Here is a 25072-nt window from a genome sequence, read left to right as displayed (position 1 = left end):
GTTGGGCATCTGTCCATGCACCATAAGGTCACCAGTTTGATTCCTGGTCAGGGCACAGGCCCAAGTTGAGGGCTCAATCAGGATCGAGGTCCTTGCAGGAGGGAAGGCAGCCAATCAATCTCTCTCTCTCTCTCTCTCCTCCCTCTCTCTCTGTTCCTTTCTCTCTAAAAAATTAATAAAAACTTATTTTTTGAAAGTACAAAGACATAGAAGATATCAATAAAAAGGAACTGAAAATTAGGGAGTTGAAAAGGACAATGACCAAATTTAGAAATTCATTACAGGGGTTCAACAGAAGATTTGAACTGTCAGAAGAATCAGTGAACCTGAAGATGGAGCAACAGCGATTACATAAACAATTAAAAAAAAAAAACAGAATGAAGAAAATAAACAGAACCTCAGAGCAATGCAAGACTCCTTTCTATGTGTAAGGAGGAATACCAGAAGTACAAGAGAGAGAGAAAGGAGCAGAAAAAAATATTTTAATAATTATAGTAAAATATTCCCAAAGTTGCTGAAAAACTATACATCTGAAAAGCTCAAAGAACTTCCAAGTATGAGAATGCTACACACAGACACACCAGAGAATGAAAAAACTGAAAGCCAAAGACACACACACACACACACACACACACACACACAATTTTAAAAGTAGCAAGGGAAAAACAACTCAACACATACAAAGAAGCTCCAAATAGATTAACAGCTAACTTCTCACCAGAAACAATAGAAAGGAGGGTGGTAATATTTAAAGTGATGAAAGAAAAACCTGTCTCTATCAAAAACACCTCATGTGTGCATTCCAGATAAAATTAATAAAGATGAATATTAAAGGCCAACAATGCTCTAATGAAAAGCTTTTTGATTTAATGACTTTTCACTGACACAATTGGAGGACAATGATATTAAAAACTGCGTTAAGACTCACACGACTCTTTAATCATGGAGATTTCAAACTTCCTACAACATTGAGGCTCCCCCTTTCATTCTTTTTCCAAGATGGAGTTGTATTTGACTTTATGTAGAGACCTGCTTTCCCTCATCTATAATAATAAAAGCCTAATATGCTATTTAGACCTTACGGACAAAGCTGGGCTGCAAGGGCCGAGCCCCTGGCACGAATTTTGTGCATCGGGCCTCTAGTGAAATCATAGAAAGATATTTGCTCTTTGTCCCCAGTTCCTGGCACAGAGCTCCTAAAACCCTTGGAATTTCCTGAGTGATAAGTGTGATTGGTGGGCCCCTAGATAGTCTCAGTGTGGATGCTGGCTGCCAGAAGGACCAAGCCTTGATTAGAAGCTTGGAACTTTCAGCCCCACTTTCTTTCTAACTTCTGGGGATGGGTGAGGGGCTGGAGATTGCATTGATCACCAATGACCAATAATTTAAAAAATATTTTTATTGATTTCAGAGAGGAAGAGAGAGGGAGAGAGAGAAACATCAATGAGAGAGAATCAATTGGCTGCCTCCTGCACGCCCCCTACGGGAGATGGAGCCTGCAATCCAGGCATGTGCCCTGACCGGGAATTGAACTGTGACCTCCTGGTTCATAGGATAATGCTCAACCACTGAGCCACAACGGCTGGGCCCCAATGGCCAATATTTTAATAAATCATGTATTTGTGGTGAAACCTCCATAATAAAGTTGGGAGAGCATCCGGATTGGTGAATACATCCAGGTGCTGGAGAGAAGCTCTGAAAGCCTCCTCCCCTTCCCCTTGCCTTATGCATCTCTTCCATTTGTCTATTCCTGAGTTGTATCCTTTATAATAAACCGGTAACATAAGTAAAGCACTTTCCTGAGTTCTGTGAGTCCTTCTAACAAATTATTGAACCTGAGGAGGGTGGTTGTGGGAACTCCTGACTTTGCAGTCAAGCTGCACAGGAGTGTCAGTAACCTGAAGACCGGATACTTCAAACTGGCATCTGAAGAGACAGTCTTGTGGGACTGAACCTGAAACCTGCGAGTTTGATGCTAACTCCAGGTAGTTCGTGTTAGAGTGGAATTGGAGGGTACCTAGTTGGCATCTGCAGAGAATTGGAGAATTAGTAGGTAAATTAGAGAATTCCCCTCATTCTCTAGGCCTCCACCCTGTGTATTTAAAACTGGTGGTCCAGGTAATAGTGTCCCTGTAGCTACAACCCCCATCCTCCAAGAGGCCCCCATACACACAGAAGTCTAAGTATAAATAAACAAGATGTCATGGAATCTCAGCTACCAATAAAATGTCAGCTTTAAAATGAGTGTGTAGCAAGCACCTTATTCAACTCAAAGGGAACTTTTGCAACACAGCGCTCCCCTCCCCGCCCCCCCGACCCCAAGGGTTTCCTTATAGTTGAGAGAAGTTGAAAAGTTATGTGTCCTAGTCCATTGTTTGCTAAACACCAATCATTTGGGTCACCTTTGGGACCTATCCACATAGACCTTTATTTTTTAATCAACTCGATTAAAATCATTACTGAGGAAACTTTATGTCCCTACTTTAAGTGGGAAATCAGTACCATTTGCTATAATAGAAGGTATACTGTCGTTCATTTTTTAAAAAACTAATGTTCCAACGTACAGTATACCTAAATCAGCTTGTGTGCCGCCACCAACGTTATACATAGAACACTTTGGGAAATGATGCTCTACTTCATGTGGGATGAGAGGCTAAGAACAGAAACGGAAGGCCCTGGCCCTGTGAAGTGCCCGGGGCTCAGAACCAGGCTTCCTTCTGAGAAGACGGTCTTCAACTTCCTTTCTAAAGGCACATCAAGGAACCACTCACATCGGCACGGCCTTGATTCCGTTAGGACACTAAAAAGAAGAGTTATTTTTATTATCAGGGCTTCCAACCAGCAAATCTAACTGAGGGCAACTGCAGGGCTAGACAGTGAAGCTCGGTTTAAAAATACACAGAGCCCTGGGCTTCCTGAAAAGGGCCGCCACCAAATACTCTTGCTGTCCAGAGAGGGCCCATGTGGTGTGACCCACAATTACCATTTAAAGGGCATACCATTCCTTTATTCCCTTTCTTACGGCGGCGGCGAAGAATCGGTTGAAGCTTAAGAAAAACAGATTCTGGCAAAGGCCAGGATTAGAAAAAAAGTAAACATCAAAACTGCTTCTTGAAGGTGATTTTTTAAATTTTTCAAAATATAACTTTTATTCACTCTAAATTACAAATAAGATGGACCATTCCTTAATTTTAGAAAACAGTCATTTATAAATTAAACACTTGGAAGGGGCAGGAATTACTGGCTCATGAGATCCATCCAGTGACTCAAGGGAATGAGAATAGTACACGTCTGGATGGAAGGCACCCACAGCCTGAAGGTGAGGTTCAGAGACGGTCCAGGGGCTGGCTCTTCAGGGAGGAGTTAAGACTGGGTCTCACAGACTCAGGGGCCAATAATGGTTGAATAGGAAAAAGCAAAGCCACGTATATCTTTTAAGTGCTTTATGGGTATATGGCATGTTACCTTACAACAGCCCACTGTAGTTTCATTATCTAAGTTTTGCCGAGGGGAAGCAGTCGCATACAGAGTTAAATCAATTGCCCACCGGCTCAGGTAGGTGCCTGAACAGGATCTGAAGCCAGGCAGTCTAGCCTCAAAGCTGGTGCTCTTGACCACTGATACGTACTGAGCATCATGCTCTGAAATCCCTCCTCCCCCTTCTTAAGTATCAGCCCTAAACTGCGGCACCGCAGTCCCCTGAACGGCCCAGACAAAGGCTGGGTGAAGGGCCTTGAGGACCACTTGGGCTGAGATGGAAGACAGCCAATGACGCTGCGCGGAGCCTGACCTGGCTGAGGTCTGGCCAGAATGATCCCTTTTCAGTTATGATCATTTAGCAGAGATTAGAGCAGTGGTTCTCAACCTTTTTTTTGGCCATGCCCCACCTAAGCATCTCTAAAATCCTGATGCCTCATCCCTGTGACATATAATTCTTATTATTCAAAAAGTGAACTCCTATTCATGTGGAGGAAGCCTAAAAGGCCATTAACTTGGTCTAAACAAGCTCCCAAAGAACGTGGCATCCATGAAAGAGAAAAACAGAAGAACAAAAGAACAGTTGAAAATACTGGGGAAGAAATCACTAAGAAATTGTTTAAAAAAAATAGTAATATGAAGTGATATGAAAAAATAGCAAATAAAGTTTCAAAACATATCATTGAGAACTGAAATGCATAAATATGTCACAACGTATATTTATATACTGTATATAAGGCCCCTAGAACCTTAAGAAATGCAAAAAATTCACTGTTAATAACTCATTCTCGAATTGCCCCCCTTAAAAATCAAACTGCCCCCCTGTGGGGTGTGTGCCCCACGTTGGGAACCACTGGGTTAGAGGCAGGCTCCTTGCCTCTGCTCTGAGATAAGAAACATGACAGACATGTTTTGCAGTGTGGGAGAAATGCCCCTTGGGGCAGGAGACCCAGCATCCCCCACTGTGCCTGCCTGGCTGGCACCCAGGTCAGAGCTGGCCTAGCATGATTCTTGATCAACAACTAAACAAAACAAAACCAAAAAAAAAAGGCAGGGTACAGGCAGGAGAAGATAAGTCTTGAAAATACTTCTACTTCCCATATCCAAGCCCACGCACAACCTGACAAAACAAACTCCCCAACAACCCAAGCCATCACCATACGCTTGTATCTGACGATGCTCTTAAAACTTAAACCTGGGGTCATCTTTTGTTGCCTTTCAAAATATTTTCCCCTCAGTTGATATGGATTTTCTAATTCTTCCCAGGAGATCTGCTCCTTTTTGATCCTCTGTGTCCCTGTGCCTCTTGAGAATGTAAATGAATCTTCTGAGGGTTCTCTTCTCTCTGCTTCCTCCTGCACCTGCATTGCTCACTCCCTGGTATCTGGAAGGCATCTGGTTTCACAGGCTTTCAAAGACTGCAGAAGCCAAAGGTCAAAATTTACATTTGCAACACACAGTCAGAATCAAAGAAGATTTAATAGATCTATTGTGTACCTACATCAGAAGACTCAATATTGTTAAGGTGTGAAGTCTCCTGAAATTGATCTATAGATTTCACACAATCCTAATAAAAATCCCAGCAGGATTATTTTCCTGTGGGAATCAATAAACTGACTCTAAAGTTTACAAGGAAAAGCAAAGGACCTATAGTTGCCAAAACAAAAAGAAACAAAGTGAGAGGTCTTACAATACCTGATGTTAAGATTTACTATGTAGTTACAGTAATCAAAACAGTATAGTACCACCCAGCATGGCTCAGTGGTTAAGTGTCAACCTATGAACTAGGAGGTCAGTTCGATTCCTGGTCTGGGCACATGCCTGGGTTGTGGGCTTGATCCCCTGTGTGGGGCGTGCAGGAGGCAGCCTATCAGTGATTCTCTATCATCATTGATGTTTCTATTTCTCTCTTCCTCTCTGAAATCAATAAAAAATATACATCTATATATTTTAAAAATTGGACATATATCTGAAAAAAAAAAGAACACCGACCAATAACACACCATATACAAAAATTTTCATGAAATGCATCATAAATCTAAATACAAACCTAAAAGTATAAAATTTTTTAAAATATATTTTTATTATAGTCACTTATGTAAGACTAATTAGTCATGGGAAAATATGTGTTTCGAGACCCTCACATCAAATGAATACAGTTAAAACTGATGGTTTCAGATTGGGGGGAACAAAAGCTGTTTTGATTTTAAAAGAATTTTACAAGAGACTTCCTAATCCTTAATTAACTGCTTAAGAAACAGTGCAGAGCTTTGCATCAACAAGAGGGAGATCTTTTGCACACATTTCCCCCCAATAGATAAATTTTTTAAGTCAATTACCATGTAATGAGTTTAATATTATAAACTAGAGGCCTAGTGCACGAAATTCTTGTGGGGGAGGGGTCCCCTCAGCCTGGCCTGCACCCTCTCGAAATCCAGGACTGCTGGCTCCTAACCACTCGCCTGCCTTCCTGCCTGATCGCCCTTAACCACTCACCTGCCTGCCTGATTGCCCCTAACCACTCTGCCTGCCTGCCTGCCTGATGGTCCCTAACCGCCTCCACTGAGGCTTCATCCAGAAGATCATTTGGCTGTCCCATCTAATTAGCATATTACGCTTTTATTATTATAGATCAGTGATGGTGAACCTTTTGAGCTTTGCGCGTCAGCATTTTGAAAAACCCTAACTTAACTCTGGTGCCGTGTCAAATAGAAATGTTTTGTTATTTGCAACCATAGTAAAACAAAGACTTATCTTTTTGATATTTATTTTATATATTTAAATGCCATTTAACAAAGAAAAATCAACCAAAAAAAATGAGTTCGCGTGTCACCTCTGACACGCGTGTCATAGGTTCGTTATCACTGTTATAGATGATCCTGGGTAAGCAGTCTCTGTTTCCTCATCTGTAATAAGTTAGCTGACCTAAACAGTTCTCTACATTGTAAAACCTTAAAGTCTCATTTCCCTACAGCACAAGTTAGCTGAATCTCCAGGGGGCCTTTGAAAGCCCTCTGATCTATGAAACCTGTGAGCTCAAAGGAAGGCAAACTCTACCCCTTCCCGAGGCCTCCACTGTGCACGTGCAGGGCAAGCCTGGCAAGTGTCAGTCAGAAGGGAAGGACTTCGGGGTCAGTGCTGGGGAAACTCTGCCCCAGGTCACATGATTAATGCTCTACAGCAGCCTAGACTCGGGCCACTGCTCCCCACAGCCCAGCCCCACCCTCTGTCCTCCTACACACTTACCTCCCGGGGGGAGGGTAACCTTGGCAGTTTGTACTTGGCCTCGACATCCCGCCATCACAGCTGCTCTGAGATTGTGGCCCTCTCTAGGGGAGGCCTCTGGGTCAGCTCTGTGAGCTGATCAACTCCTTCCACAGGAAGACGCTCCAGAGGAACCCAGAGTTCCCAAGAATGCCTCAAACATCTGCCCCAGAAGGAGTTAGGCAGCAGGGGTTCCATGGTAGAATAAGCCTGAGGCACTACATTTTTCTCCCGCCTCCTGGATGTAGGCAATCAGCACACCCAGGTCTCCCAGAAGTCTTTGCAGTCATGAAATCTGTTTAAAAGTAGTTTCCAAGCTCACTTAGCTAGGAAACTCTCTCATGTACATGCCATGGAGCTACTGTTTCTGTACACTTAGATCAGTGCTATTAACTTCTTTGCATTTATACTGTTCCTTTTATGACCTTTTAAGAAAACCTATGTTTCCAAGAAAAAAAAAGGTTCATGCGATATGCTAGCACTTATGTAAAAATGGGGGAGGATATTTCTATATATATGGCGTGTAGATGTATAAACTATCTCTGGAAGGATTTAGGGAACTGGTCACTACAGCTGTTTCTAGAGAAGGGAAATGAGTGGCTGGAGGTAGGGGGAAGAGAGACTTTTTACTGTGTACCCTTTTGTACCATGTGAATATGTTACCTAGCAATCCATTAAATTAAAATCAAATTAAAATAACAGGAACTAAAAAAAGTGATACCTTAAAAATACAAAAACATTCACAAGTGCATGTGCACGCACGCACATACACCCACACATGCAGGCACTCCAGCCATAATCAACACCACAGAGAATATAACCACTGTTAATATTTGGTGTTCGTATTTTGGTCTCAGTTGTCTATTTTTGCTTTAGTTGCCTGTGCCTTTTTTTTTTTTTTTTTTTTTTTAACTCATTTCAGATAGGAAGGGAGAGAGCAATGATGATAGAGAATCATTGATCGGCTGCCTCCTGTACGCCCCTTACTGGAGATGGAGCCTGCAACCTGGGCATGTGCCCTGACCAGGAATTGAACCGTGACCTCCTGTGTGACCTCCTGGTTCATAGGTCGACGCTCAACCACTGAACTACACCTGCAGGGCTAGTTGCCTGTGCTTTTGATGTTATATTCAAGAAACCATTGCCAAGACCTATACCATTAAATTTTTCTTCTCTTTTTTTAGTTTTACAGTTTCAGGTCTTACATTAAGCAATTAATCCATTTTGAGTTGATTTCTATGTATGGTGTAAGGCAAGGGTCCAATTTCATTCTTTTGCATGTGGATATCCAGTTTTCCCAGCATCTTCTGTTGACATTTCCCATTGGTGTATTTTTAAAAAATATATTTTTATTGGTTTCAGAGAGGAAAGGAGCGGGAGAGAGAGATAGAAACATCAATGATGAGAGAGAATCATTGATTGGCTGCCTCCTGCATGTCCCCTACTGGGGATCGAGCCGGCAACCCTGGGCATGGGACCTTGACTGGAATCAAACCTGGGACCCTTTGGTCCACAAGTCAACGCTTTATCCACTGAGCCAAACCAGCTAGAGCTCCCATGGTATATTCTTTACATCCTTATAAAAAAAATCAGTTGACTTTATATGTGTGGGTTTATTTCTGGGCTTTCCATTCTGCTGCATTGGTGTACGTATATGCCTGTCTTTGTGCCAGTACCATATTGTCTTAATTACTGTACAATTGTAACATATTAAAATCAGAAAGTGTAATGCCTCCAGCTTTGTTTTTCTTGCTCAAGATTGTTTTGGCTATTCAGGTTCTGTTGTGACCCCACATGAATTTTGTTGTATTTTTTCCCCGTTTATGTAAAAAAAAAAAAGCCACTGAGATTTAAACAAAAAAAATTTTTTTTTGTAATCCTCACCTGAAGATATTTTTTCCCATTGCTTTTTAGAGAGAGTGAAAGGGAGAAAGGGAGAGAGAGAGAGAGAAACATTGATGTATAGAGAGACACATCAATTGGTTGCCTCCCGCACATGCCAACAGGGGCCAGGGATGTAACCTGCAACTGAGGCACCTGGCCCTGGCCGGAAAGTGAATCCTCAGCCCTGCAGTGGGAGGGCCAACATTCTAACCACCGAGCAACACCAGCCAGGCGCCATTGAGATTCTGATAGGAATTGCATTGAATCTGTAGATCCCCTTTGGTAGCATAGACAATTAAGAAAACATCAAGTCCTTGGACACAGACAATAGTGTGGTGAAGGTTTGGGGGGTAGTGAGGGAGGGGGAAGGAGGTCAATGGGGAATAAAAAGGGGACATCTGTAACACTTTCAACAATAAAAAGTTTTAATATTATGGCAGGTCTTTTAATCCATAAACAGAGGATAATGTTGGGGAGCACACGAGACTTGGTTGGAAAGTTGTAAGGACGACATTCTGAGAAAAGGGAAGTGTGTGGAAGGCCGCCTGCTCTGTTTACCAGAATTCCAATTTAGGGGAGTATTGAAGGCGGCACCCCTAATTATTCCTTGACCTTTCCAAATAAGTCTGCACGTGCAGACCCCTGGGTGTTTACTGCAATCCTCATGTTTAATCCCTGGATACCCTTGCCTAGAGGACAATGTAAACACATGTGTCCTCCCAAGATTACTCACCCTGCTGATTGTATCTAAACACTTGGAGTGCGGGTGAATTTCCCGCCAAAATATAAGATGGCTCTGTCTTTTGGTTTTGTTCCATCCACCAAAAGGGTGGATTACAAACAAATATTTGGTAATACGCAGTTACAATCGGCCCGAGTTTACACGTTTCCCGCACTCCACCGCAAATCTATATGAACCGAGTTAAAGACGGCTCCCGCGGAGTACGCGCAATTCACGCGAGCCGACTTAACTCGTTTCCCGCACTCCAAGTGTAAAGATAAAAATCCAATAAAAGCCTAACAAGGCAGGCAATCCAGGCTGCATGGCTCCTTCTGCCAGGCCGCCCCTTAGCCCTCTCTTTCACAGTGAAACTGTGTCAGGGTAACCCATTCATCCCTCGCTCAGGGTCTGCTGGTCAGCCCTGGCAGGATAAAATTACCTTAACTTAACCTTAATTAAATTAACATAATGAAGCCCACAGCTAACATAATAATCAATGGGAAAAAACGGAAAGCTTTTCCTTTAAAATCAGGACTAAGACAAGGATGCACATTCTCACCACTTGTATTCAACATAGTCCCGGAAGTCCCAGCCAGAGCAACTAGGCAAGAAAAAGAAATAAAAGACATCAAATTGGAAAAGAAGATGTAAAATTATCTATTTGCAGATGACATGATCATGTACGTAGAAAACTTTGAAGACTCCACCAAAAATACTATTACAACGAATCAACACACTCAGTGAAGTTTCAGGCAACAAAATCAACTGAGAAAAATCAGTTGCATTTCTATATAATAACAAGGAACTCTCTGAAAAGGAAATTAAGAAAAAAAATCCCACCCTAGCTGGTGTGGTTCAGTGGATAGAGCGTCTGTGGACTGTAGTGTTCTGGGGGTCAAGGGCACATGCCTGGGTTGCGGGCTCGATCCCCACTTGGGGGCATGCAGGAGGCAGCCAATCAATGATTCTCTCTCATCACTGATGTTTCTATCTCTCCCTCTCCCTTCCTCCCTGAAATTAATAAAAATAGATTAAAAAAAAAAAAAACAGCAACAAAGTTCTAACATACTTTGAATATTTTAAAAAAAGGGAAGAAAACAAAAAGAAGAAAGTCCCAGTTGCAATGCCATCAAAAATCCTTAGGAATAAATTTAACTAAGGAAATAAAAGACTTGTACACTGAAAACTATAAAACACTGATGAAAGATAAAGAAGACATAATAGCCCTGGCTCAGTGGATAGAGTGTTGGCCTGTGGACTGAAGGGTCCCAGGTTCAATTCCCGTCAAGGGCATGGGAGGGTGCGCAGGAGGCAGCCGATCAATGATTCTCTCTCTCATTGTTGATGTTTATATCTCTCTTTCTCTCCTTCTCCTTTCCTCTCTGAAATTAATCAAAATATATCTTTTATAAAAAGAAGACATAAGTAAATGGGCAGACAGACATCTTGGTGCTTGTACTTCGTACTTTTCAGGGTTCTCACGGATAGTATCTCACCTGAACCTGATGCCAACTCTGTGAAGTATAAAGGGCAGATAGAATGCTTGCCAAGAGACAAGGAGACCAAGGCCCCGCTAGGTCTGGATGAGAAACTGGTCACTCGGCGGATTCGTGAGAGGATCAGATCCACACAGCCCCCAGCTCTTTCTATGTCTTACTCAGATGACAGACCACCACTTAACGAGCACTAATGGCACAAACTGCAGGAGGTCCACAGGGATTACAGAACCCCTCAAAGGCACCGCCGCCGCAGACAACAATCTCGATGGAAGATACTGCACACCCATAGGCTGGGAATATACAGGGTGGGTCAAAAGCAGGTTTACAGTTGTGAGTATGGGAAACACAGAGTTTATTCTTGCATTATTATTTATTAATTGTATTTATTATTGTATTATTTTCCATACGAACAACTGTAAACCAACTTTTGCCCCACCCTGCATTTATCATGTATCATGTTAAACAGGATTATAAATGTAATCACATACACATATGTGCACTCTACTACTTACTACTCTTCAGTGGCCTCAGGCTCAAGTCCACACCCCTCAATACAGTAGTCAAAGCCTGTCACAGTCTAGTCCAGCCGTGGGCAAACTACGGCCCACGGGCCGGATCCGGCCCATTTGAAATGAATAAAACTAAAAAAAAAAAAAAGGCCGTACCCTTTTATGTAATGATGTTTACTTTGAATTTATATTAGTTCACACAAACACTCCATCCATGCTTTTGTTCCGGCCCTCCGGTCCAGTTTAAGAACCCATTGTGGCCCTCGAGTCAAAAAGTTTGCCCACCCCTGGTCTAGTCCCTCTCCCAGCCCTTCATGCCACTGCCTACAGCACCTGCACTGGCTGTGCTCAGCTGCTGATGGTTCCCCATGTGGGCCAGGCCCTGGGACACATATCCTCCCCCTCTGTTTAAAATGTACTTGTCGTCCTGGCTGGTTTGGCTCAGGGGATAGAGTGTCGGCCTGCAGACTGAAGGGTCCCAGGTTCAATTCTGGTCAGGGACACATGCCTAGGTTTCAGGCTCAATCCTCAGTGGGGGGTGTGCAGGAGGTAGCTGATCAGTGATTCTCTCTCATCATTAATGTTTCTATCTCTCCCCTTCTCTTCCTCTCTGAAATCAATAAAAAAATATTTAAATAAAATAAAATGTACTTCTCATCAAGCTAACATCTACTCATTCTTAGTTTAGACATCACTTCTTCCAGGAAGTCTTTCCTAAACACAGCTGTGTGTGTGTACATATGCACACAAGCAGCTCTTGGTCAGCTGTGCTTCTACTGCTCCCTATGACTCTATCACCTGCTCATCCATCTGACCTCTAGACCAGTGGTCGGCAAACTCATTAGTCAACGGAGCCAAATATCAACAGTACAATGATTGAAACTTCTTTTGAGAGCCAAATTTTTTAAACTTAAACTATATAGGTAAGTACATTGTTATTAACTTAATTAGGGTACTCCTAAGGCTTAGGAAGAGCCACACTCAAGGGGCCAAAGAGCCGCATGTGGCTCGTGAGCCGCAGTTTGCCGACCACTGCTCTAGACTATAAACTCCTTAAGGTCATGACATGAACCCTTTGCCCTCTGTATTGACCAGTGCAGGACCAGGCACACAGTAAATGCTCAATGCACACCCTAACAGATGTGAGAGCAAGGGAGGCCCAGGATGGTGTGGTTGCTCCAACAGCTGCACTGCTTCAGATGCTTCGGAAGGGGGAACAGTATTAGAGTATCAAGGTCTGGGCAGGACTGAGGGGAAGGCACAACTTCCCTACTTGTGGAAACATCTTAAGCAACTTCAATGTGAGCTTTCGTCTACTCTTCCCTGGTCCTCCTGACACAGGTTACTAGGAGGCTGATCTAGCCACAGGCCACTGCCAAGCCAGGAGGAGGGAAGCCCCAGCCAGAGGCCTCAACAGAACCAAAGTGAGCACTAAGCTATTCACAGCTGAAGACCAGAGGTCCAGAGAAATGGGCCGATGGGACCTAAAGGCTCAGCTTGGTAAGCGGACAGCACCCACGTATGGCTGAAGGGAAGTGTGATGGTCAGTCTTACACGTCAGCCTGGATAAGTTTCCGCCTCGTTTTTCGAACACAAACCCAGGCATTGCTGGGAAGCTATTTTTCAGATGTGCTTAATAAGGGAGATTACCCTACATAATCTGGGTTTCAATCAATTGCAAGGCCTTAAGAACAGAACTAAAGAAATCCCACCTGTTCATAGCAGCTTTGGTTTGTGCCTGAGATTTCCAGCCTGTCCTTCATGCTGGCCAGACCTAGAGATTTCTGACTTGCCTTGTGAGCCCCCACAATCACACAGAGTCAGTTCCTTGCCATCTATCTCATACTGCTTCTGTCTCTCTGATTGAACCCTGACTGGTACAGGAAGGCAGGCTTCTCTCAGAAGATGGGGAGAAAGAGGATGCTTACGGCGGAATTGGATTAGAGAGCCTTGCAGTGCATGTTAAAGGTTCGAACTTTTCCTGAAAAGCTAAGGGATCTGAGCAAACAAAGAGCAGACTTAGATCTCCTTTGTGGATTGTCATAAGTCTGTCTACCTGTAGGATGGAGAATGAACTGGACTGTCCAGGACCACACAGGAGATGGCACCACAAAAAGGGAGGAAACTGGAGCCCTAATTCACGTGGGAAATGGTGAGATCTTGGGTGGACAAAAGCCCAGCAATGGAAACAGAGAGAAAGGGATGGATTTGAGAGATACCCAAGGTGTGGAGCCTCAAGGAACTTGGTGACCTACTGGCCTGGGGCTGGAGAAAGAGGGTAGAGAAATCCAAGCTAATTTTCAGGTTAATGGCTCTTTTCATCTCATTGGACCTCAATACTACAAGACAGCAGCTAGAGGTGTCTTCTACCCACCAGCTGCTTAATCAAAACATGGAGCCAGAGATACTTGTTACCTACCCAGATGCTACATACAGATCATCCAGCTTGGTAACAGCAACGTGCCTACAAGACACCCTGCTGTGAGCCCTTTGGCTCTTTCAGACTGAACCCTTCAACTGCCCCTGCACAACATCTGGCAGAACAAAGCCAGAAGTATAGGGCTGGAAAGATCGTGGGTGGGAAGGAGGGAGGTAAGCGTGGGGGCATGGACAGAGCAGCTGTTTCTGCCATTTTCTGGGCCTTGGAATGGACCCCAACGGCCTAGTGGGAATCTGACAGCCTCTGAGGAAGTGTGAGTGAGGGTGAAAAATACCAGGCCCTTTACAGGAACCCCAGTGACCTGGTGGTAAATGGAGAAGAAGTCAAGAAACCCAAACAACACCAAACCACAACCTTCATTCTGTTTCCTGTCTGCAAAATGGGCAGAATTACGCCAGCTTCCCACCTACCTCGAGAAAAGGGATAATCAAGCTAGAAAAGATGGGGGAGAAACCGAGATCTGTCTGGGAGAAGGAAGAGACGGAACAGAGGCATTTGTCTTTGGTGGCTGTCGAAATGATCTTGAGTTTCTCTATGGCCTAGACATTGTTCATCAACAGAATAACATTTTAGAAGAGGAAAAAAGACAGGAATTGAGAACATGTATTCTTGGGGTTTTGCTTCCAATAATGGTGAACAAGATCCTAGTAGACCAACTCTCTTGCCAATAACAACTATAACTTTGGACAAAATATAAAAACCTTTACCGGAAGGTACTGAAAAGCAACCAAAACCAGGTAGAAACTGGAAGGGAGGTTCTCGTGGAAGGAAATGGCACTGGCTAAGTTTCCCATTTTTTACAGTTTTTCACCTAAAGGCAGGCCCCATTAGGAGCCAGGCCAGAGAGAAATGGATGTTTCTCTCTCCCACCTCCTCCCTTCCTCTCTCCCTCCCTCCCTCCCTCCCTCCCTGCCTCCCTCCTCTCTTCCACTATTTCTGAAAAGCAATGGAAAAAATATCCTGGGGCGGGGGGGGGGGGGGCGCGCAACCCTGTACAGAGGAACATAACAATCCAGAGTCTCTACAACACATCACTCATAATGTCAGAGGTACAATCTGAAACACTAGACAATACAGAAATAGAAAAATAAGTAACTTATTCAAAGACAAGGCAACCAATGAGACTGACTTGCTGACCCTGAGATGACCGAGATGTTAAAATTGTAAGTATTTTTAAAAAGCTGAAAGATAAAATTTCAAATATGCTGATGATAAACAAACAAATTGGAAATCTCATTAGAGAAACAAATTATTTCATGACAGCCAAATGGAATCTACCCCAAAATTAAAATGTATGTCCATACACAGACTTGCACAGAGATGTTCACAGCAGCATAATTCATCATGGCCAAAAAGTAGAAACAACCCAAATAGCCATCCATTGACAAATGGATAAGCAAAATGTGGTATATCCACACCACAGATTATTATTCAGCCACAAAAATGAAGTTCTAATACATGATACAACATGGATAAACCTTGAAAACATTATGTTAAGTGAAAGATACCAGGACAAAAGACCACATATTGTGATTCCATTTAAATGAAATATCTAGAACAGGTAAATTCAGAGACAGATGATGAATTAGTGGTTGACAGGGGTTGTGGAGGGAAATAGAAAGAATCTGCTAGTGGGTAGTTGTATAGGGTTTTCTTTTTTGGGTGATGAAAATCTTCTAAAATTAAATAATGGTAATGATTGTACAACATTGTGAAAATCCTAAAACCCACTGAATTATACCCTTTAAAATGGTAAATGTTATGCTATGTGAATTATATCTCAATTTTTTAAAAATATGCTTTTATTGATTTTTTTTTTTAGAGAGAGAGGAAAAGAGAGGGATAGAGAGATAGAAACATCGATGAGAGAGAAACATTATCAATCAGCTGCTTCCTGCACGCCCCCTACTGGGAATCGAGCCTGCAACCAGGGCATGTCCCCTGACCAGGAATCAAACCCATGACCTCTTGGTTCCTGGGTTGACCCTCAACCACTGAGCCACACTGGCTGGGCTATTACTCAATTTTTTAAAAGGTAAGGTAAATAAAAATTATGGGAGACTGGGTGATGAATACAGAGCTCTGTAATATATTTGCAATTTTCCTATAAATCTGAAATTATTCCAAAATAGAAAGTTTATTTTAAAATAATACCATTTATAATAGCATCCAAAACATAAGTTCTTAGGAACATAAATTTAACAAAAGATATTCAATACACTAAAAAGTATGTAAGGACACTCAAAGAGAGAGATATACCATGTTCATGAAATGTTAAAATGTCAATTCTCCCCAAATTAGGGTGACCAATTCTCCCAGTTTGCCTGGGACTAAAGGGCTCCCAAGATGGCAAGACTATCATTTTTTTCAATCCTCACCTGAAGATATGCTTATTTTTAGAGAGAGAGAGAGAGAGAGAGAGAAACATCGATGTGAGAGAGACATCGATCAGTAGCTTCCCTTACCCACCCCCACTAGGAGTCAAACCCACAACCTAGGTATGTGTCCTGACTGGGAATCAAACCTGCAACCTTTGGTATACAGGACAACACTCCAACCAACTGATCCACCCGGGTAGGGCAAGACTATAATTTCTTTTTCTTTTTTTTTAATCATCACTCAAGGATAGTTTTCCATTGATTTTTTTAGAGAGAGTGAGAGAGAGGGAGGGAGGGAGGGAGGGAGGGAGAGAGAGAGGGAGAAAGACAGAAAGAGAAACAGCATTGTGAGAGGGACATCAACTAATTGCCTCCGGCACATGCCTCAACCAGGGCCGGGGATTGAGCCTGCAAACCAAGTACGTGCCCTTGATCAGGAATGGAACCTGAGACCCTTGGGCGCATAGATGGATGCTCTAACCACTGTGGATACCAGCCAGGGCAAGATTATCATTTCTAAAACCAGGGTAGTTCAGGAAAACCACGATGAATTTTTCATCTAACTTCATATTGATCTACTGTTTCAACACAATCCCAATCAAAATCCCAGCTGGATTTTTTTTTTAAGGAATTTTTTAAAAATATATTTTATTGATTTTTTACAGAGAGGGAGAGGGATAGAGAGTTAGAAACATCGATAAGAGAGAAACATCGATCAGCTGCCTCCTGAACACTCCCGACTGGGGATGTGCCCGCAACTAAGGTACATGCCCTTGACCGGAACCTGGGACCTTTCAGACCGCAGGCCGACGCTCTATCCACTGAGCCAAACTGGTCAGGGCCCAGCTGGATTATTTTTTAAGAAACTGATAAGCTGATTCTAAAATGTATATGGAAAAACAGAGAACCTAAAGTAACCAAAACAACTTTTAGGAAGAACAAAGTAGGAAGACTCACAATATTTAATTTCAAGTCTTACAATAAAGTGAAACAGGTAGTACAGTATTGGTGAAAGGATAGACTCTAGATCAATGGAAACAGATCTTGACAGTCAACTGATTTTCAACAAGTTGCAAAGGCAATTCAGTGAGAATGGCTAGTCTTTTTAAAAAACTGTCCTTGAACAATTAGACACACATATGAAAAAAATACAAAAAAATGAGCTTTAGCCCTAGCCAATTTGGCTCAGTGGATAGAGCATCAGCCTGAAGGGTCCCAGGTTAGATTACAGTCAAGGGCATATGCCTGGGTTGCACGCTCCATCCCCAGTGGGGGGCATGCAGGAGGCTGCCAATCAATTATCTCTCTCATCATTGATGTTTCTATCTCTCTCTCTCTCTCTCCCTTCCTCTCTGAAATCACTAAAAATATATATTTTTTTAAAACACACAAGACTGCCTGACTGGTGTGGTTCAGTGGTTGAGCATTGACCCATGAACCAAGGTTACCAGTTTGCTTCCCAGTCAGGGCACATGCCCGGGTTGTGGGCTCAATCTCCAGTAGGGAGCGTGCGGGAGGCAGCCGATCAATGTTTCTCTCTCGGCAATGTTTCTATCTCTCTCTCCCTCTCTCTTTCTCTGTCTCTAAAAATCAATAAAAACATATTTAAAATAAATAAATGAATAAATAAATAAAACTACAAGATGCTACCAGAATAGCTAAAATTATAAAGACTGAAAATGTCAAATTTTGGCAAACATGTGCAGCAACCAGAACTCTCTCACTTTGTTGGTAGGAATGTAAAATGGTACAACCACTCTGGGAAAAGTTTTCATAAAACTAAACATAATCAGTGAGTTAGCAATTCCTCTCCTAGATAAGAACTCAGAAAAATAGAAGCATAAAAAAAAAACTTGTACATAAATATTCACAGGAGCTTTATTTACAATAGCCATAAACTGGAAATATCCCAGGTGTTCATCTAAGGTAAAATGGATAAACTGTGGTATATTCATAAAATTCTACTCAGCAATAAAAAGGAACTAGTAACACAAGAGAGATGAATCTCAGGAACATGAAGTTGAGTGAAAGAATCCTCACACAAAAGAGTACATACTAATGATTCCATTTACATGAAATTCTTGAACAGGCAAAATTTATAGTTAAAAATAATCAGAAGATGCTGAAACCGGTTTGGCTCAGTGGATAGAGCGTTGGCCTGCGGACTGAAAGGTCCCAGGTTCGATTCCGGTCAAGGGCATGTACCTGGGTTGCGGGCACATCCCCAGTAGGAGGTGTGCAGGAGGCAGCTGATTGATGTTTCTTTCTCATCGATGTTTCTAACTCTCTATCCCTCTCCCTTCCTCTCTGTAAAAAATCAATAAAATATATTTAAAAAAATAAAATAAAATAATCAGAAGAGTGGTTACTTCTGAGGGTGGGAACAGAGGTGACTGGGAAAGAGCAAGAGGAGACTTTCTGGGACAATGATAATGTTCTAAATCCTATTAGGAGTTTGGGTTACACTTATTTATTTATGTACTAGAGGCCCAGTGCATGAAATTCGTGCATGGAGGTGGAGGGGAGGGGAAGGGGGGTTCCTCAGCCCGGCCTGCACCCTCTCACAATCCGGGACCTCTGGCTCCTAACCACTCACCTGCCTACCTGCCTGATCGCCCCTAACCGCCTCTGCCTGCCAGCCTGATCACCCCCTAACTACTCTCCCCTGCTGGCCTGATCACCCCTTAACTGCTCTCCCCTGCTAGCCTGACAGATCCCTAACTGCTCTCCCCTGCTGGCCTAATTGCTCCCTAACTGCTCTCCCCTGCTGACCTGATCACTCCCTAACTGCTTGCTCCCCCACGCTGGCCTGATCTCACCCCTAACTGGTTGCTCCCCTGCCGGCCTGATCACCCCTAACTGCTTGCTCCCCCACGCCGGCCTAATCTTGCCCCTAACTGCTTGCTCCCCTGCACCAGCCTGATCTCGCCCCTACCTGCTTGCTCCCCTGTCAACCTGACCGCCCCTAACTGCTTGCTCCCCTGCTGGCCTGATCACCCCTAACCGCCTCTGCCTCGGCCCCCGCCACCGTGGCTTTGTTTAGAAGGAAGTTGGATGTCCAGAAGATGTCTGGTCAACCCAGTCTAATTAACATATTACCCTTTTATTAGTATAGATTTGAAGAATGCATCAAATGGTAACTAATGATTTATGCATTTCACTAAATGTAAATTTCAACTTAAAAATTCCATTAGCTAGCCCTAGCCAGTTTGGCTCAATGGATAGAGCATCAGCCTGCAGACTGAAAGGTCCCACCTTCAATTCCGGTCAAAGGCATGTACCTCAGTTGCAGGCTCGATCCCTGGCCCTGGTTGGTGCACATACAGGAGGCAACCAATTGATGTGTCTCTCTCACATCAATGTTCCTCTCTGTGTGTCTCTCCCCTCTCTTCCACTCTCTCTAAAAATCAATAGAAAGATATCCTCCGGTGAAGATGAACAAAACAAACAAAAAATTCCATTGGCCACTAAAACCTACAAGATGTCCTACTATCATTCAAGGCGGGACCTCAGGAGCAAGACAGAATAGGAGCTGGACCTCTCTCTCTCCTCACCATCTCTACACACTTCCCTAAGCCATTCCCTAAGTCACAGAATAAGTCAGACAACATTTAAGACGTTTGCCCAACTCTTGTACAACCAGGCACCCATACCCTTGAGCTGTTCCTCTCCCACACCAGATCGCAGACTAGATTCTGCAATCAGTCATTTACACCTAGCATAAATTAGTGACTGGCCTCTAGTCTTCAAAGGCACTTGCAATTTTACCTTAATATCTCTGTGTGCTCAGAGATGTTTCAGGAAGCAGGGAGAAGGGTCATGAGGGGAGGTGGGAAGATTCTCACATTAGCTGCCCTTCACCAGCCTGACCTGCCAGATTTGTATTTACCCACTCCCCAAGCACACACCAGGGAACTCTGGCCCAACTCAATCAGAGGCAGAACCCGCCCACACAGGTCACTGTGGGATGGAGAAGACTGTGAACCTAGCCTCCCACTCAACTATCCCTCTGCAACTGAATATGGAGGAGACAAACAGTCCAGGAAAGATACATCCAAACACCTAGAACAGTATCTGACACATGAGTGAATGAATGAAGCAAATGTTGTAAAAGAGCCACAGACATTCTCATTCAATGATGGGATTAAAATGTGGATACCTCAGCTATAAATGTCAGGAGAAGGGAACAAACTTGTTTGGCCAAGTGGCCTTCCCCCTCCTTACCCCAGGAAGCCGTCATTAATCTTTCATCTACCTGGTAGGTGTGGACCCAGAGTAACAATTGATTCACCCAAACAAATCCGGGTGTCCTCCACCCCTACCACCTGCGGTTCAGCTAGGTAAACAGATGTCTTCCTCCAGCTCTCAGCTCACCCCTCTCATCTGCTAATGTCATTTGCTAATTTAAAAGAAAGAAATGAAAGAAGAAAACACGTGAGGACGAGAGCACAAAAAGAGAATTAGTTTGTTAAAGATCCTATGCTGTACACCTGAAACTAATATAAAATAATACTGAATGTCAACTGTAATTGAGAAATAAAATTTTAAAAATATACATCCTATGTCCCTCTGTCTAGGGAAATGCCCTCAGCCTGGGAAATACCTTCTCATCAGAGGGAAGCTGAGGTAGAGAAAGTGAAGAGGGAAAGAAAGGGCACAAAACATGGATAAAACAAACCCCTTCGGGCCTTCACTTCGGGTCTGCATCGGGGGCTCAGGTCACTTCTGCCTGCTTGGCCAGGCACTCAGTCATCATTTCTTATGAGACCCTGTAAGTCCCAGGTCCAAAAGCCCAGGAGGACCCAGGGGAGCACAGTGAGTTTACAAAGCTCATGGCCTTACCTCTTTCCCTGCCAGCTGGCTGGCAATATTCCCTAGGCCCAAATACTTTTATGTAGGAGAAGTGAGCCTTAAAAACAAACAAACAGCCGAAACAGGTTTGGCTCAGTGGATAGAGCGTCGGCCTGCGGGCTGAAGGGTCCCAGGTTCGATTCCAGTCAAGGGCATATACCTTGGTTGCGGGCACATCCTCGGTAGGGAGTGTGTAGGAGGCAGCTGATCGATGCTTCTCTCTCATCGATGTTTCTAACTCTCTATCCTTTTCCCTTTCTCTCTGTAAAAAATCAATAAAATATATTTTAAAAACAAACAAACAACAAAAAAAAACTACAGCCCTAGCTGGTTTGGCTCAGTGGATAGAGCGTCGGCCTGGGGACTGAAGGGTCCCGGATTTAATTTCGGTCAAGGGCACATGCCCGGGTTGCCAGCTTGATCTCCAGTGGCGGGCATGCAGGAGGCAAGGTGATCAATGATTCTCTCTTATCATTGATGTTTCTATCTCTCTCTCCCTCTCCCTTCCTCTCTGAAATCAATAAAAATATATTAAAAAAAAAAAAAACTACAGCAAAGAGACCAAACTGATCTAACCAAATTGGTCCTTTGTATCTTATTCTAGTTCTGCTGGTTCCCACAAAGTAACAAGTACGGTGTGAAACCCCCAGTAGTGCACCGCTGCTTTTCCCTTGCCTCCCCAAAGCTCATTTTAGCCTCTGGAAGCCAATGCTGCCGGAGTCAGGAAAGCAAGCCAACTGCAACTCCCAGCTCCTGTGGGGCAAGGCAGCTCCCCCTGCCTTCACCACCTTCCGTGACTCTGAGGTGGCCCAAGGCTGCCTTGATGCCTCCTCTCCTCTGACCTGACCCAAGGACCCAAAGTTAGATTCTACTCAAACAACCTTCCCCCATATGAATCCACTGACTGGCATTAAATAAGATCTTTCCCCATTTGCCGCCTCAAAATGCCCCAAAAGGTGGTTTTGAACAAATTCCAGCTAAATGTCTTCATTCTTATCAGGATTCTATTAAAAACCTGAACATCATTTCTGCCAAGAGACCCAAGTCAGGGATGACGGCCCAGTGTAAAGACCACTGCACTGCACTCTCCCTAGAGCACAGTGTCCACTGGGTCCTGAGTGATGCAAGGAGGCAGCATGCCTCGTGGTGGAGAATCAGAGCACCTGGTGATGTGTTCACCTTGTCCATGGCATCTTTCACGTGGCAGCTAACCCGGGCCGGCCCAGGAACCAGCATTCACCGCTGCTCGCTGGCCCCCGGGGAGTCAGCATCTTGGCTGCCTCTGGCTTAGTACAAGCCCTCTCTATTTCACCCTCAGGTCTAGACCCCGACTCCACCCACCCCCTTTCTGCAATAGGCTCTATGCTCACCCTTCAAAACGGGGTGGGGGAACCAGAGAATGCAACCACTAATTCAAACCAGAAAAACCCAGGACACAGAACTGAAAAGGGTTTTTCATCCACCCTTCCCCTGTGAGAATTTCGGCTTTCAGAGCCAAAAACCTATTTTCTTCACTCACTCCTGCAAGTAAAAGGAGATGAAATACGTGTATGTGGCTTTGCAAATGAGCTCTTTTTTGGTCTTAAGGGAAGAAAAAGTGTGTGTGTGTGTGTGTGTGTGTGTGTGTGTGTGTGTAGGGGTGGGGGGGAGTGTACCAGACAGAATGGTAATGCATGGAGGTGACAAGCCAAGGTTTAACCTCACTGACCTGGGATGCAGAGACATCATCTCTGACAGGTGATGCACAACATCAAGTGCCTCTTGCTATCCCATTTCTTTACCCCTGGGGACTAAAACACATGTTTTTTATTTGCTGCTGCTCCTCTGAGGAGGATTTATGGACTGAGACAGAGCGGGGTTCCTTGGTATGAGTCAAAATCCAGGGCTGGAACAACTGGTGACTTGTCAACAGCGCACCATCAGATCGCCGTCACAACCCCACATAGATGCAGACAGACAGAACCAGGCTGTTCCCGGGAGCTGACAGCCCCCCTGAGTGCAGTGGCCGCTGCCAGAGAACACTCACTCCGCGCCGCAGTGGTTTAGTTTCTCAAATGAGAAGCTATGTCACACAGGCAAAAGCTGCCGCCTGTCTTCAAACAAACGGGCTCTCTGAAAAGGCTGGAAAGGAGGAATTCTATTTAGCCGACGGGATGCGTCCACAGCGCCATTTGTCATTTCTTTTACCCAAGCAGTTAACGACCCCAAACCTTCCGCGAGGCCCTGATCCAACACCACCACGCCACCCAATACAGCAGAATACGAAAACCACACACTGCTCCAAGTCTGCAATTGAAAAAATAAATAAAAGCAGCCGGTTCAGAACCGGTAGATTCTGGCCAACCCCTAGGACTCCCCTTCTAAGCGCCCCCATGGAGCGGAGACAGAGGCCCCCTATCTCCTGACCAACGCTCTGGCTCCCGAGCACAAAGCCTGTCTCCCCAAAGCATCACTTTTCTAAGTAGAAAGTTCCTTCGGCCAGGAACCTGCGCGCTCCACTGGCTGGAAGACTTGAGCAATGGAGGCCTCCTGGAGTTGGCCCGGCGTGTCCTGGGGGCTGGGACCGCTCGGGGCCTCAGGGTCCCAGCTGGAGGGACTGCTCGGAGGAGAGCCCTCCTCCAGCCACCGGCCTGTTTCCTCACCCGCTCACCCGCCCCGCCGCCGCCCCCTCCAAGTTGAGCCGGGGGGCCACGCGCCCGGGGAACCAGGGCTGGGTCCCCGCCGCCCGCGCGGGCGCCCCTCCCTCCAGCCCCGCACTCACCCAGCGCCCTGATGCGGAAGCCGCGGGGCGGGCGCAGCGCCCGGCGGCACCAGGCGTCGCGCAGCACCTGCAGGCTTTGGGGGGGCGCGTGCACCAGCAGTACCCCTCGGCGCAGCCAGCCCTGGAAGGCCAGCCGCGAGGCGGCGCGCGCCAGCCGCGAGTTCCAGAAGCAGCGCGCGTTGGCGCGGCGAAAGGCGCGGAACACCGCGTGCCCGCCGGGGTCCTCCGCGACCCCCGCCGCCTCCGGCGTCTCCAACCGGCTGAGCACCAGTGCCAGCGACCCCGGTGCCAGCTGCACCGGCCGGGCCATGCTGCGCGGACGGCCGTGGCCCCCAGCCTAGCGCATCGGTGGGCGCGGCGGGCGCAGGGCGCTGGCGGCCCGGGCGCCGCACGCCCGGCGGGAGCGATCGGCTGACTGCGCGCGGCGCGGGCTGTCCCGGGAACCGGACTCCAGGGGGCGGGGTCAGCGGGGCTCCGAGGGCCGGGGGTGGGGCGGGACCCGCGGCCGCTGCTCTCACCCGCGAGGCGCTCAGTAAGGGTTTCCAAGTGCCCAGTAACCAGCTCACTCTCCACATCCCATCCTGGCTCTGCCCGCCCCGCCCCAGCGACTCTCCTGGCTCCAGTGGGCTGCCGGGGGGCTTCCCCAAGTCCTCGGGGAGCCCTGCAGCCCCTAGAGAGCCGAGCCGCCTCCCACCGCGGCGCTGGCTGCACGGCGGGCCAGGGATCCCCAAAGCCGCGAGGGCCGGGTGGCCGCCCCCAGTGAGAGGGGCCACAAGGGACAGGCAGCCTGGAGGTGTCAAGAGCCTCGCTCATGGCCGGAAACCCACGTTTGAATCTGTCGGCTCCTAACCTGTTTAGACAGTTTACTTCCCCTCTCTCTGAGCTTCAGCTTATTGTCCTATAAAATAAGGCGCCGGGCCCCGCTGGCCCGGCTCGGTGGTGGAGCGTAGCATATGAACCAGAAGGTCACAGTTCGGTGGGCCGGTTGCGGCTCCATCCCCAATGTGGGCGTGCAGGAGGCAGCAGATCAATGATTCTCTCATTGTTGATGTTTCTCTCTCCCTCCCTCTCCCTTCCTCTCTGAAATCAATAAAAATTTTTTTTAAAAAGTTGGGGGGCCCTAACCGGTTTGGCTCAGTGGATAGAGCGTTGGCCTGCGGACTCAGGGGTCCAGGGTTCGGTTCCGGTCAAGGGCATGTACCTTGGTTGCGGGCACATCCCCAGTGGGGGGCGTGTAGGAGGCAGCTGATCGATGTTTCTCTCTCATCGATGTTTCTAACTCTGTATC

The 25072-nt window shown here is 45.6% G+C and overlaps 1 protein-coding gene across 3 annotated transcripts in view; it reads right to left on the bottom strand.

The window, feature by feature from the left end:
* The window catches only part of STOX1 (storkhead box 1), a 47226-nt gene extending 23129 nt beyond the window's left edge, over positions 1-24097 (bottom strand). For 2 of the 3 annotated variants that reach the window (XM_070431919.1, XM_070431918.1), the window contains exon 1: positions 23785-24094. In XM_070431919.1, coding sequence (XP_070288020.1) covers positions 23785-24094 — 310 coding nt within the window. Of the gene's footprint in view, positions 1-23784 lie in introns of all 3 variants that reach the window. The other variant, XM_070431917.1, reaches the window with a different exon arrangement.
* Positions 24098-25072: the final 975 nt, after the last annotated feature.

The sequence above is a fragment of the Myotis yumanensis genome, unplaced genomic scaffold (genome assembly GCF_028538775.1).
Source record: "Myotis yumanensis isolate MYYU_CA2020_CCGP unplaced genomic scaffold, mMyoYum1.0.hap1 SCAF_13, whole genome shotgun sequence".
Taxonomy (NCBI): Eukaryota; Metazoa; Chordata; class Mammalia; order Chiroptera; family Vespertilionidae; genus Myotis; species Myotis yumanensis.
This window is presented reverse-complemented; position numbering and strand designations above follow the sequence as displayed.